This window comes from Cetorhinus maximus, chromosome 27, assembly GCF_964194155.1.
Source record: "Cetorhinus maximus chromosome 27, sCetMax3.hap1.1, whole genome shotgun sequence".
Classification (NCBI taxonomy): domain Eukaryota; kingdom Metazoa; phylum Chordata; class Chondrichthyes; order Lamniformes; family Cetorhinidae; genus Cetorhinus; species Cetorhinus maximus.
The window spans coordinates 30,885,137-30,898,218 of NC_135905.1; the positions used below are offsets into that span (position 1 = coordinate 30,885,137).

At 43.0% G+C, this 13,082-nt stretch overlaps 1 protein-coding gene across 6 annotated transcripts in view; it reads right to left on the reverse strand.

The window, feature by feature from the left end:
- camk2g2 (calcium/calmodulin-dependent protein kinase (CaM kinase) II gamma 2) overlaps window positions 1-13,082 on the reverse strand; it is a 358,108-nt gene that overhangs the window by 51,989 nt on the left and 293,037 nt on the right. For 4 of the 6 annotated variants that reach the window (XM_078531014.1, XM_078531018.1, XM_078531013.1 and 1 more), the window contains one exon: window positions 2,095-2,166. The exons of the other annotated variants lie outside the window; for them this stretch is intronic. In XM_078531014.1, coding sequence (XP_078387140.1) covers window positions 2,095-2,166 — 72 coding nt within the window. The remainder of the gene's footprint in view (window positions 1-2,094; window positions 2,167-13,082) is intronic. 6 annotated transcript variants of the gene reach the window in all.

The following is a 13,082-nucleotide window of genomic DNA, read 5'->3' on the forward strand; positions in this document are numbered from 1 at the left end:
GCATTAATCAATCCCTTCTTATAGCAATGCTAACATACATGAAAAAAAGCAGTTAAATGGCAAGTTAGTTCTCAGGACATAACTCTCCTGAGAAAACATTGCATCTGCAACCTCTGAGAAGTTCATTGCTAATTCTTCCATTTTTCAGCTACAGATTGCTAACCATTTGCAATTATGAAATTCAAGAACTGTGATCGCTGAGGTGACTTGAGGTCACAAAGCACCCCTTAGCAAAGGTACCTCATCTGCTCTGGAACTGTTGATTCTTGGTAGTTACCACTGGCCCCGTTGGAAGATAGGGGAATAACAAGGGATAATTCAAATTAAACTGCATTCCCATATTGAGCTATCCAGGAACTTAGATGTCTTTATCCTTGTTATTTGAAAATTCTCAAGACTCATGTGAAATAGCAGCAGATTGAGGTTAAATTCTGTAAGTAAAATCTGAAATAAGGCCAAGAAATGATAGGAATGCTCAGTAGGGGGATTGGCATCTAAAAGAGAAAGGCACATTAACGTTTAGATGACTTTATGTTCCAGCTTCATGCGTGAACTGTTATCTGCTATTCTCATTTCAGGTGCTGATTGACCTCTGTGCCATTCCAGCAGTTTAGGGATTTTTAAAAAATTTAAGTTTATGCTCTTTCCATTGTTCAAAGAAAGGAGCAAAGATGATTTTAGGAGAGTGAAAACGCTGGCTAATCGAATTTGGATTATTATTGCTTCAAACAGATGGCAGTTATAAGGTACCATTAAGAAAGGAAACCAAAAATTACACTGAGCGTTATTATAAAAATATCTTCTACCTACTATCTTGATGGAGACATTTATTTTAAATGGAATAGAGCCTCAAACTAGTGCACAGAAGAATTTCATACCAGTGTGTTAAGTGGGTATCTATGATAATATCACCAGGGTAATCCCGAGGCTATACATATATGGTTACTTCAAATGCTCTTCTCCAAGCGACTAACATATTCAAAAATGTTGGGGTGTCTTCTTTTGATCTGCTTGTACCTGTATGAACTTTTAATGTGCTCGAAAAGTGAACAGCACAGGCTTGAAAATGTGCCTGACAAACTTTTTCCAATATTACCATATGTGGAAAGATTTGGCTAGATATTGCTATCACTGCTATTAGTGTATAACCACTTTGTACAACTGTATCACATTCCTCTGTCCGGCTTCAGTGGAAGGTTTAACCAACATAGAATACAGTTAGACCAACTTTAAATCTTAACCATTGCTCCTATCTTCTCTGACAGCATGTGCTGGTAGTGGAGACAGCTGGGAAGGAAGAGGTGTGGGTTGATGTTCAGGGTGGGGATAACTAATTGATACATGACTAGCGGAGCGGGTCACACCCATAGCGTTTACCTGGCTTTCTTCCGCTGCATTCCCAGTTCACACCAACCCTCTCCGCCTTGCCGGATTTTCCATGTTTCCCTCCTTGGCTGTTGTTCTTTTGAACAATCTTTAAACAATTTACAACTCCTCTAGACCCATCTTTTGTTCCTTTATTTATCTCATTATCATCTCCTTTTGCCTTCCACTGCCATCATTTTTGTCATTGAATCACCCCTGCCCCTAATCCCCTTTTATTCCTTTCCTGAACCCCATTTCTCTGGCTCTGCGCTTGCTTTTAATCCCAAACATCTTCTCGTACTGATGGTAGGTGGAGTATCAACCTGAAGCATTAACTCTTCTCCTCTCTCCACAGATGCTGCCAGACATGCTGAGCATTTCCAGCATTTTCTGTCTTGATTTCAGATTTCCAGCATGTGCAGTATTTTATTTTTGTGACAATAAATGCCTCTCTTAAAACAGTGGAGCAGGGATTTTGACCTGAACAGGCTCATGACCTTAGGTGAATGTCGCTGACAGTCATTTCTGCCCAGTACGAGTCAGCACAAAGGAAACGTGGAGTTTATAACCCAACATTAGGCACACAGCCAGGGGAAAGGGGCAAAATTAACTGGCTGAGCTCCGGACTGCAACGTGGACTGTCCCTGGAAAAATAAACACAAGACACACATTGTGACTACACTGAAGCAAAGTTACAACAGGAAGGTAATGAAAGAAGTCAGCAGGTACCATTGTGGTTGCTGAAGAAGTGTTTTCCTTTGGGGCGCTGACTATGTTGTTTTTGCTGTTGTTTGTCTGTGGCTGTGCAGAAAACAAAAGGGTGTTTAGCTTTCACAAACGAATCAGAAACACCGATACACCAACCAACTTAGAACATGCAGATACAGCAACGTTCAATTGCCTTCAGCACCTGATTCAGCTGCACTTGGCTGCCTTCAAGTTTGGAGTGGGGGCGTGGGGCAGGGTAAAAAATATGACCAGTTTTTTTGTTGTTGCAAGGTCAGCTGCTACTTTTACCAGCCATTTGTCCATGATTAATACCAACCAAAGCCTGAACAGTGGAGAGTTGCATAGCTGCATGTCAAGGATCCAAGTACTTCAAAGGCTGAAACCTGCCTAAACAAAAGTGTGTTGGAGTCAGGCCACAAGGTTCATTCCATCTTTGCTTTGGGACACAGATTTTATATAACATTGATTTCATACCAGCACTTCTCCCTCAAACTTATCATGCAACTCATCTCAGACTTATATTCATGTTCCATAATTCATTGCATCATATTCCTACCTTACCATGATGACCACACTTCAAAACAAAAGTATGTAGTTGCCTGTAAAGTGGTATGTTCGCAGGTTGTGAAGAATGCTGTTCAAATACAGGTTCTTTCTTTCTTCATATTGATGAATGAGTGCATCTTTTACTTTAGGGGCTTTTAAAGATGAACAACAACTTATTCCCTATTAATTACGTATCTGGCATTTTACTGAACCTCTTGACGTTTCACAAACGAGTTAATGTGGAGACCTAAGATTTAACTCTTTAAGGTGTTCATTGGCAGCTTTATGCTGCTGTGTTGGAGCAAAGGGGACATTTGTTGCAATGTGTATTGACTGTATTCGAGGTAACTTTCATAAGAAATTGGAACAGTAGTGGACCATATAGCCCATCGGGACTGCTCCACCATTCAATACGATCATGGCTAATCTTAAACTTCACTCCACTTCCAATTCCTTGAGAAGCCAAAAATCATCAGTCAGCCACAGCTCAACTGATATCACTCTTGCCATTTTTCAGAAGGTTGTGGTCCAGTTTGCACTCCAGTGTAGCACTGAGGCAGTGCTGCTCAGTTGGAGATGCTGTTCTGCAAAGGAGACCTTAAACCATCTGCCCTCTCAGGTGGACATAAAGAGCCCATGGAAGAAGAGCTGGAGAGTTTACCCAGTGTCCTAGACAATATTTATCCCTCAACCAAGGCCACCAGAACAAATTATCTGGTCATTATCACATGAAGCAAGTGTAACATGAGAAAAAACTTTTTCACACAGCGAGTGGTTCGGGTCTGGAATGCGCTGCCTGGAGGTGTGGTGGAGGCAGGCTCAGTTGAGGCATTCAAGAGGACATTAGATGATTATTTGAATAGAAACAATGTGCAAGGGTACGGGGAAAAGGCAGGGCAATGGCACTAGGTCATGATGCTCATTTGGAGAGCTGGTGCAGACATGATGGGCCGAATGGTCTCCTTCTGTGGTGTTAAGGTTCGGTGATTCAGTGCTGGTTGTGGGAACTTGCTGTGCGCAATTTGGTTGCTGCATTCCTTACACTGTAACAATGACTATGCTTCAAATGCATTTACTTGGCTGTAAATTGATTTAGGCAAACCTAATTTGTGAATGACACAATATAAACACAAGCCTTTCTTTTCAATCTGTTTCCTGTACAACACCACATTAGAGGATAAGATGATGTGTCATTCTGCAGTTATACTGACACACTCCTGTGGTTGCAAGGCAGTTTTGGGTGAATGTTGCTGCATAAAAAGTGCTCTTGCTACTCCTGATTTGACACCTGAAGGTGTTTAAGCCAAGTGTCATGACACTTCCCATCTCCACAAAGCTACAAGTTTGCACTGACTTTAGTTTAACACTAGCCCAGTACAAATCTGCATTTGGATGGTCAGCTGGGCTGGACTCTCTATACCTCCTGGGATGATATTAAAACTTCCAATGGAGCCTTTTGAAATGCAAAGGGAAAATAGAAGCTCCCATCCTGCATTCAGCTGCTGAGGTCATTGTCAACACTTTGCACGTGCGTCCAAGTGCATATGTGGAGATCAGCTGACCCTGCACCTCCAATATTTGAAGAGTAGGCCATTCAGCCCCTTGAGCTTGTTCTGCCATTCAGTGGCTGATCTGTATCTCAACTCCATCTACCCACCTTGGATCCATAACCATTAATACCCTCGCCCAACAAAAAGCATTTCTCTATCTCAGTTTTGAAATTTTCAGTTGATTTCCCCCAGCCTCAACAGGTTTCTGGGGCAGAGTCCCAGATTTCCACTACCCTTTGTGTGAAGGTGTGTTTCCTGACATAACCCCTGAATGGCCCTATTCTAATTTTAAGATTATGCCCCCTCTTCAGAACTTCCCCGTCTAGTGAAGATATTTCTATCTACCCTCTCGACTTCTTCAATCATCTTAAACACCTCAATTAAATCACCCCTTCATCGTCTACACGAAAAGGAATAAAGGCCTAGTCAATGCAACTTGTCCCCATAATTTGACACTTTCAGTTTCTGTAATCTGCAGCCTAAAGTGAGTCTGCCAATCTCACTTTGGTGATTAGAGCCTAAAATACCTTTCAGAGAACCAAAAACTCAGAGTTACATTTTTGCAGAATTGGCTTACTAGATTTGTTGAATATTAATGGGCAGCCTTATCGCATCATTAAATAGTTAACTCTGCCTCAGCACATTTATAGGAATTACTATGGCGTGTTTGATTGAAGGAATGCCTGATTCTAGCTCTGTTTGGAAGTGAAGCCTGAACCCCCTAGAATGAGAAAGGGCTCCTTCAAATTACACAATACGAACTGCACCTGTTCCCTCCAATCAAATAACTTACCTGCATGTCAGACTTTAGTCACTGATGGACTCAAGGAAGGATGTCAGAGCCAGAAAAAAGCATCATTCTGCAGGGAAAAGCTTTATCAACAACAGTTGACAAAGGATTAAGGATAGAGTACTTTGCTACGCTAAATACTTTCTCCTATCCCGTTCAATTAATTGGAACCACAAACTGGGGATAGGAAGGAGGAAGTGGGGTTGCTGAGGTATAACCTGACGCGTGTGTAGTCTAGTTTCTTTGAATATTCTTTGATAATGCTTCTCTTAAACAAAAACCATATTCCATTTTGTCATTGGTTAACCATGCATCAAAAGGACTAACATTGTTACCTTGGCAGTGGATTAAATTTAATTGTCACTACAAGGACAACACAGGACTATGGCATGATAGTGTGGAGCTGATAACTGTGTACACACTATGGTCAATTACAGGAACACCATTCACCCACTAGGCAAGGGAGGACATTGAGCAGGTGACCAATCTGGGTAGAAATTTGCACCTCTACAGGTGATAACATCTTCAAGTGATGCACATCCAAGGTGTGTTTTGACAGTTTCAAAGTGAACATATTCTTGCTAATGCCCGTCTCTTTAAAGCTTAAAAAAAATGTTTGCACACAAGACACTTTCTGCCACCATCGTTGATATTTTAATCGGTCAAAGGTAATTTTTGCTTCAGGACACAGTTGGCCACAATTCACATTTTTGGACGGTTGAAGGCAGGACTTCACAAACTGTGGATCGTAACCCCTAGTAGAGTTATGTGACGAGATTTTGGGGTCATGAGCTCCAATCAGCAATGGCTCGGACTGAATGCTAACACCTGCAAAGTCCTTTCTCACATTTTTATCTAATGGTGGGTTTGGCTTAATGGACAGATTGCTGAGGCCCGGTTGCTGCTGCAGCAAAAATCTTATGGGAAGCATCCCCCTCCCCCCGTTGGGGGGGACCTGCAGGAGCGGGCACGTGTAGGCACGCCTCCGATCAGTGCCCCCAATTGGGGGCGCACTGCCATTTTACGTGGGCAGGCCAATTAAGGCCGGCCGGTGTGACGTCTGCCAGGAAGCGCTATGCGCTCCCTGTGCGGGCAGGGGGAGGATTCCCTCAGCCGGGAGTGCGCTCTTTCACGCATGCGCACGAAGGAGCATCTCCCTGAGGCTAAGAGTTGCCTCAGGGAGATCGGTGCCTAATTCAAAAATGGTCAATGGACAAAAATAAAATTTCCCTGACATGTCCCCTCATGTGACACTGTCACATGAGTTGGGACATGTCCATCACTTTTATTCAGGCTTTTATTAGATTTTTAAAAGCACTCATGAAATCTCACCCTGCCCGTGGATGAGGTTTCACACTTTTTCTGAAGCCCGCCAGGGCTCCCGGCCTGCCCGCCAACCTTAAGGTTAGACGGGCAGGTCCATTAATTATTTCACAGAATCAGTGCATAAGAGGCCCTTCGGCTCATCAAGTCTGCACCAACACGTGAGAAACACCTGACCTATCTACCTAATCCCATTTACCAGCACTTGGCCCATAGCCTTGTATGTTATGACGTGCCAAGTGCTCATCCAGGTACTTTTTAAAGGATGTAAGGAACCCGCCTCCACCACCCTCACAGGCAGCGCATTCCAGACCGTCACCACCTTCTGGGTAAAAAAGTTTTTCCTCACATCCCCCCTAAACCTCCTGCCCCTCACCTTGAACTTATGCCCCCTTGTGACTGACCCTTCAACTAAGGGGAACAGCTGCTCCTTATCCACCCTGTCCATGCCCCTCATAATCTTGTACACCTCGATCAGGTCGCCCCTCAGTCTTCTCTGCTCCAACAAAAACAACCCAAGTCTATCCAACCTCTCTTCATAACTTAAATGTTTCATCCCAGGCAACATCCTGGTGAATCTCCTCTGCACCCCCTCCAGTGCAATCATATCCTTCCTATAATGTGGCGACCAGAACTGCACACAGTACTCCAGCTGTGGCCTCAGTGCTATACAACTCCAACATGACCTCCCTACTTTTGTAATCTATGCCTCGATTGATTCTGGGGTCATGCAAAGTCTGGGGCATTAAAATGGGTCACACCAAGAAAAAGCTTGGGAAGCACTGGTCGGGGGTCTTAACATTTTGGCTACTCTCCCTTTGCTTTCCCATGATGTACCCCATTAAGGACCTAACTGCCCAGCATGCTTTCCAAATAAGTGCAGTTTCTTTCCTATAACCATAGCAAAAATAAAATTACACATACCCAAAAATCAACCCAAAACCAGCTTGGCAAAGTAAAGGGCCACATAATTTGTCATTAACATTAGCTACATTTGTCGGGACTTAAGGTGGCCAATTGTATTTAAAGACATCATTGATCCATGCACTGGATTTGAATGTACCCAGTGTTTTCACATTAAATCTGTTTAGAAAGAATTCTTCATTCGAGAACGCTTTCTCCAATCAGTTTTAGCTTTCCCTGCCAAATTTATCAGTTGTGAGACCATTATGGGCAATAGTGCATGCAGATATTAGTACTGGGGCAGCAGCTTTTATTTTAGATTTTTAAATATTTTTGCAAATTAATGGCTTCTAAGGGCAGAATTCTCCGGTTGGCGAGCAGGAGCGTAAAGCGATGCGCAGTGATGTCGGGCGGGCGTCCTGACGTCACCGCGCGTCATTCAGATTTTCAGTTCGGCGGGCACGCAGCCGAACTGTCAAAGACCTATTAAGGCCATTTAAATAATAATTAATTCAATTAGCTGAGCTGCCCGTCCAACCTTAAGGTTGGCGGGCAGGCGAAGAGTCCAGGCAGCCTTTGCATTTTTCATGAAACCTCATCCATGGGCGGGATGAGGTTTCATTACAAAAATAAAAATACCTGGAAAAACTCAGCAGGTCTGGCAGCATCTGAGGAGAGGAACACAGTTAACGTTTCGAGTCCGTATGACTCTTCAACAGAACTAAGGAAAAATAAAAGAGGTGAAATATAAGCTGGTTTAAGGGGGGGTGGGACAGGTAGAGCTGGATAGAGGGCCAGTGATAAGTGGAGATAACCAAAAGATGTCATAGACAAAAGCACAAAGAGGTGTTGAAGGTGGTGATATTATCTAAGGAATGTGCTAATAGGTGACATTAAGGGTAGAAAGCAGGACAAGCAAGGTACAGATAGCCCTAGTGGGGGTGGGATGGGGGGGTAGGGATCGAAATAGGCTAAAAGGTAGAGATAAAACAATGGATGGAAATGCATTTAAAAATAATGGAAATAGGTGGGAAAAGAAAAATCTATATAAATTATTGGAAAAAAGGGGGATCGGAAACGGGGTGGGGATGGGGGAGACAGTTCATGATCTAAAATTGTTGAACTCAATATTCAGTCCGGAAGGCTGTAAAGTGCCTAGTCGGAAGATGAGGTGCTGTTCCTCCAGTTTGCGTTAAGCTTCACTGGAACATTGCAGCAGGCCAAGGAGAGACATGTGGGCATGAGAGCAGGGTGGAGTGTTGAAATGGCAAACGACAGGGAGGTCTGGGTAATGCTTGTAGACAGACCGAAGGTGTTCCACAAAGCGGTCACCCAGTCTGCGTTTGGTCTCTCCAATGTAGAGGAAACCGCATTGGGAGCAATGAATGCAGTAGACAAAATTGAGGGAAGTGCAAGTGAAATGCTGCTTCACTTGAAAGGAGTATTTGGGCCCTTGGACAGAGAGGACAGGTGAGGACTCTCTCCTCCATCCCCACCCCCTTTCCGATCCCCCTTTTTTCCAATAATTTATATAGATTTTTCTTTTCCCACCTATTTCCATTATTTTTAAATGCATTTCCATCCATTGTTTCATCTCTACCTTTTAGCCTATTTCGATCCCTTCCCCACACCCCACCCCCACTAGGGCTATCTGTACCTTGCTCGTCCTGCTTTCTAACCTTAATGTCACCTATTAGCACATTCCTTAGATAATATCACCACCTTCAACACCTCTTTTTCCTTTTGTCTATGACATCTTTTGGTTATCTCCACCTATCACTGGCCCTCTATCCAGCTCTACCTGTCCCACCCCTCCTTAAACCAGCTTATATTTCACCTCTTTTCTATTTTTCCTTAGTTCTGTTGAAGAGTCATACGGACTCGAAATGTTAACTGTGTTCCTCTCCGCAGATGCTGTCAGACCTGCTGAGTTTTTCCAGGTATTTTTATTTTTGTTTTGGATTTCCAGCATCCGCAGTTTTTTTGCTTTTATATGAGGTTTCACTAATTGTTTTAAAAGTCAATAAAAATTTTAAAAATAATTCTTTCACATGTCCCAGCTCATGTGACAGTGTCACATGAGGGGACATGTTTTAAAAGTTTTTATTTCCCTTTTTTAAATTTACACATGTCAAAGTGATCTCCCTGAGGCACCTTTGTATGCGTGAAACAGCACAAGGAACGACTCAGGGAATCCCCCCCTTCACCCACACAGGGAGCGCTCAGCACTTCTGGGCGAGCGTCACGCTGGGCGGGCCTTAATTGGCCCACCCACGTAAAATGACAGCGGGGACCCGATTGGGGGCGCCGATCGGGTTTGCACCCGCCCCCGCACAAACCCCCTGACGGGGGGACAATTCAGCCCTAATTCTCAACAGTGCTTCTTATATTCTGCTCCCACAAAGTGGCTTAGCCCTCTGCCATGTCATTGTAACAGTGCCATGTTTATTGCTGAAAAAGAAAGGCATGTTGTTGAAGCATTTCATCTTGCACTCATCAGAACAAATGCAAAAATGCCAAATTTCAGTTTGTCCAAGATGAAAAGCTTCAGCACCATGTCTCTCTGTTCAGCAATATTCAAGCTCCGTACTACCGAGCGGCTGCTGTGATTCCATGCAGACCAACACTTGCAGTTTCTCATCGTCCAATTAATGTTGCCTGAGTAGCTTCCATCACGTGGCCCCTGAACCACCTCAGGCAGGATCCTTACTGCTATAAGAGAGGGAACTTCCACTCTGTTGGTGTGGACTGGACTCAATTCCTTGGTCCTCGTGCTGGATAGGCACCATCCTCACCCCATCACTTCCCTTTCATCTGATATTTTCAGACAACCACCGTGGGCAAATTGAACTTCGAGTGGGCCACGTAGATGCTTTTCCAATTCTGCTTGAAATGGGCTGACATTTCCTACATTATTTCTGGTTTGTTCGTTCAATTCATTCCATAATTTAAATGGCAAGTTTTATTACCTTTTTTTTTGCCAGTAGTTATATAATCCCGGGATAATACTTCCTAGTAGATTTGGCTTTTTGCTTACCAAATTGAACCATGCCAGGGATAAAGCATCACTTCCTTCATCCTGTGAAGCTACTTGGGGTTATGCTTGGGGTTAACTTGGTGACAAGTATAGCTCCTGATAATTGTTAGCAGACAAGCCTAAAGATTGGTATCTTAAAGCAAGAAATGCTGCTGCAGTTTACGTGCTGGACTCTGGTGCGCTCCTGGGAGGTGAGGAGAAGCAGGACTTTTTCTTAAGGCAAGAAAAAAAGAGAAGGAAGAAGAATCATTGCGATCTCAAAACTGTTGCTTTTATGCTTTGACAAATGGCTATGGTGCGTAAGTGAACACAGAACAATGAGTGACAAGACAAGTACTACAACAAACACTACAGGGCACAGGCACTCTTAAGATCTGCCCTAGTTACACCGCTGGATGCAATGGTGGAATGTCGAGGTGGTGCACACATTTGGTGATCACAAGGCGCAAAAGATGAGGTGAAAATGTTCAAGTTACAAAAGGTCCTCACCATTAAATGAACACTGGAACTGGACTTCCTTTTCTGAACAGTTCAGTAAGAGAGAGGGAAGAGAACAAGAAATTTCCACTGGTTAGATATGAAAAGCACAAAGATTGTTTGTGAAGGGACAGATGGATTACAACAAAACCAAAGGAAAGATCTAACCTACTGCCAAGGCAAATTGTGTGTTTCTCAGGTACTGGAGTTGTATTTGTTTAACCAGCAGATATATGCATTATTAGAAAACAGAATGGGGGCAACTTTAACATAACTCATCTTGTGTAAAACCCACTGGATCAGGCTGAGCTTAATTTTATACCCCTCCCTGTATTACTTGTTGAGTTATTATTTGTTGCAGTTTTGGTCTCCTTATTTAAGGAAGGATGTAAATGTATTGGAGGTGGTTCAAAGGAGGTTTACCAGATTGATACCTGGAATGAGCGGGTTGTCTTATGAGGAAAGGTTAGACAGTCTGGGCTTGTTTCCACTGAAGTTTAGAAGAGTGAGGGGTGACTTGATTGAAGTATAAAAGATCCTGAACAGTATTGACAAGGTGGACGTGGAAAGGATATTACCTCTGGTTGGTGACTCCAGAACTAGGGGGCACTGTTTTAAAGTTAGGAGTTTCCCTTTTAGGACAGAGATGAGGGGAATTTTTTTCTCTCACAGGGTTGTGCAACCTTGGAACTCTCTGCCTCAGAAGGCGGTGGAAGTAGGGTCATTGAAAACTTTTAAGGCGGAGGTAGATAGATTCCCTTGCCTAATAAGAATCTAAGGTTATCAGGGGTAGATGGGGATGTGAAATTAGAAACGCAATCAGATCAGCCATGACCTTATCGAACAGTGGAGTGGGCTCCAGGAGCTGAATGGCCTACTTCTGCTCCAATTTCGTATGTTTGTATGTAAATGGACAGTAATATCCCACAAGGCGCAAAATAATAATTGTTCCCAATCCCATCAGTTTGCTGAGTGGTGGGATAGGTTATAATTGCCCCAATTCCAATTTCATCACAGAATTACAAGGGGTCCTATCTTCTTATGTTATTACACAAGTTTAATTTGCTGGAGATGAGGAGGTTAAGGGGGCAACCTAATTAAGGAATGTAAAGTAATGAGGAGAACAGCAGGTACTTGGACATGACACTTAACGCCATCACTGGAATCTTGCACAACAGTTGGGGTGGGGGTGGGTGAGTGGAAGGAGGGTTGTGGGGTGGGGGGGGGGGCATAAGATTAGGATCTGAGCTAAGTCAGTTGAAAATGAATCCAGGAAAGGTGACGTAACAGGAAGGATCGGGAGAACGTGGAATGCACTGCTTTAGAAGGTCTTTGGCGCAACTGACTAATCTCAAAAGCAAGGTGCAAACAAGGCAGTCAAGAGGGATGGGGAAAGGACAAAGAAACAGGGGAAGATAGACTTCACACGGTTAACAACATGGCAGAGCAGACAGCATAAAAGCTTACCCTGTTCTAATCCCATTGCTATTGACTTATGGAAAGACACAGCATTTCAGATTTCCTCATACTTCAATTTTGATCATTTAGCAACATTAGACCTAGCAACAACTGCCACTGAGGTGTAGCTCGACTCTATGCCTTCATATCTTGCCCATTATATTGGTTGCATTAATCAGGTCTTTGCCAGGTCAAACAGATGCTAATATTTTAAAATCATTCCTGGCAAGATGGCAAATTATGAAAAAAAATGACTATTTTTATTTTTAAACCCTGACTTTGTTCCAATAAAAATCACCAATAAATTCTAGAAACTAGCACCACGAAAATGGTTGCTACACAACAGATATTGAAACTCCTATTTTTCCCACTTGCAGATATCAGTCAAAAGCAACTCAGAACCAAGAGATGCAAATCTAGTCCTCCTCAATAGTTGATATTGAAACAGAATTTCTACAGTGGGCTAATTATATAACAAGAGGTTCAAAAACTTGGCTAATACACCTTGACAATGCAAGGTCCCTCTAACTGGGAGATAGGACAGCTGTCACACTGTTGTGTGATTATTTTTAATGGAGGTATAGTTGCATTGGGTGAACTAGTTACATGACTTCTTCTTCAATCCCAAACTGTTGCAACCTGATACTCCAAATGGCCATGGAACAGTGTCATTTTCAATAACGCCAGGCAAGTTCTAGGACTACAAATGTCTAATTGGAAAGAAGATGCTGGATGTGTACCACCCATCTGGTATTTTCAACCTTCAGCCTGCTGAATAAACAGAAATCAATGAAATTTGTGCAAATTTCACACTAAGAATGTTCAGGGTTCACATATTAAAAACTGTAATAAGGAGTGGCATATCATCATAGTCATAACTGGCCAGCTATCGAAAGGTAGCTTT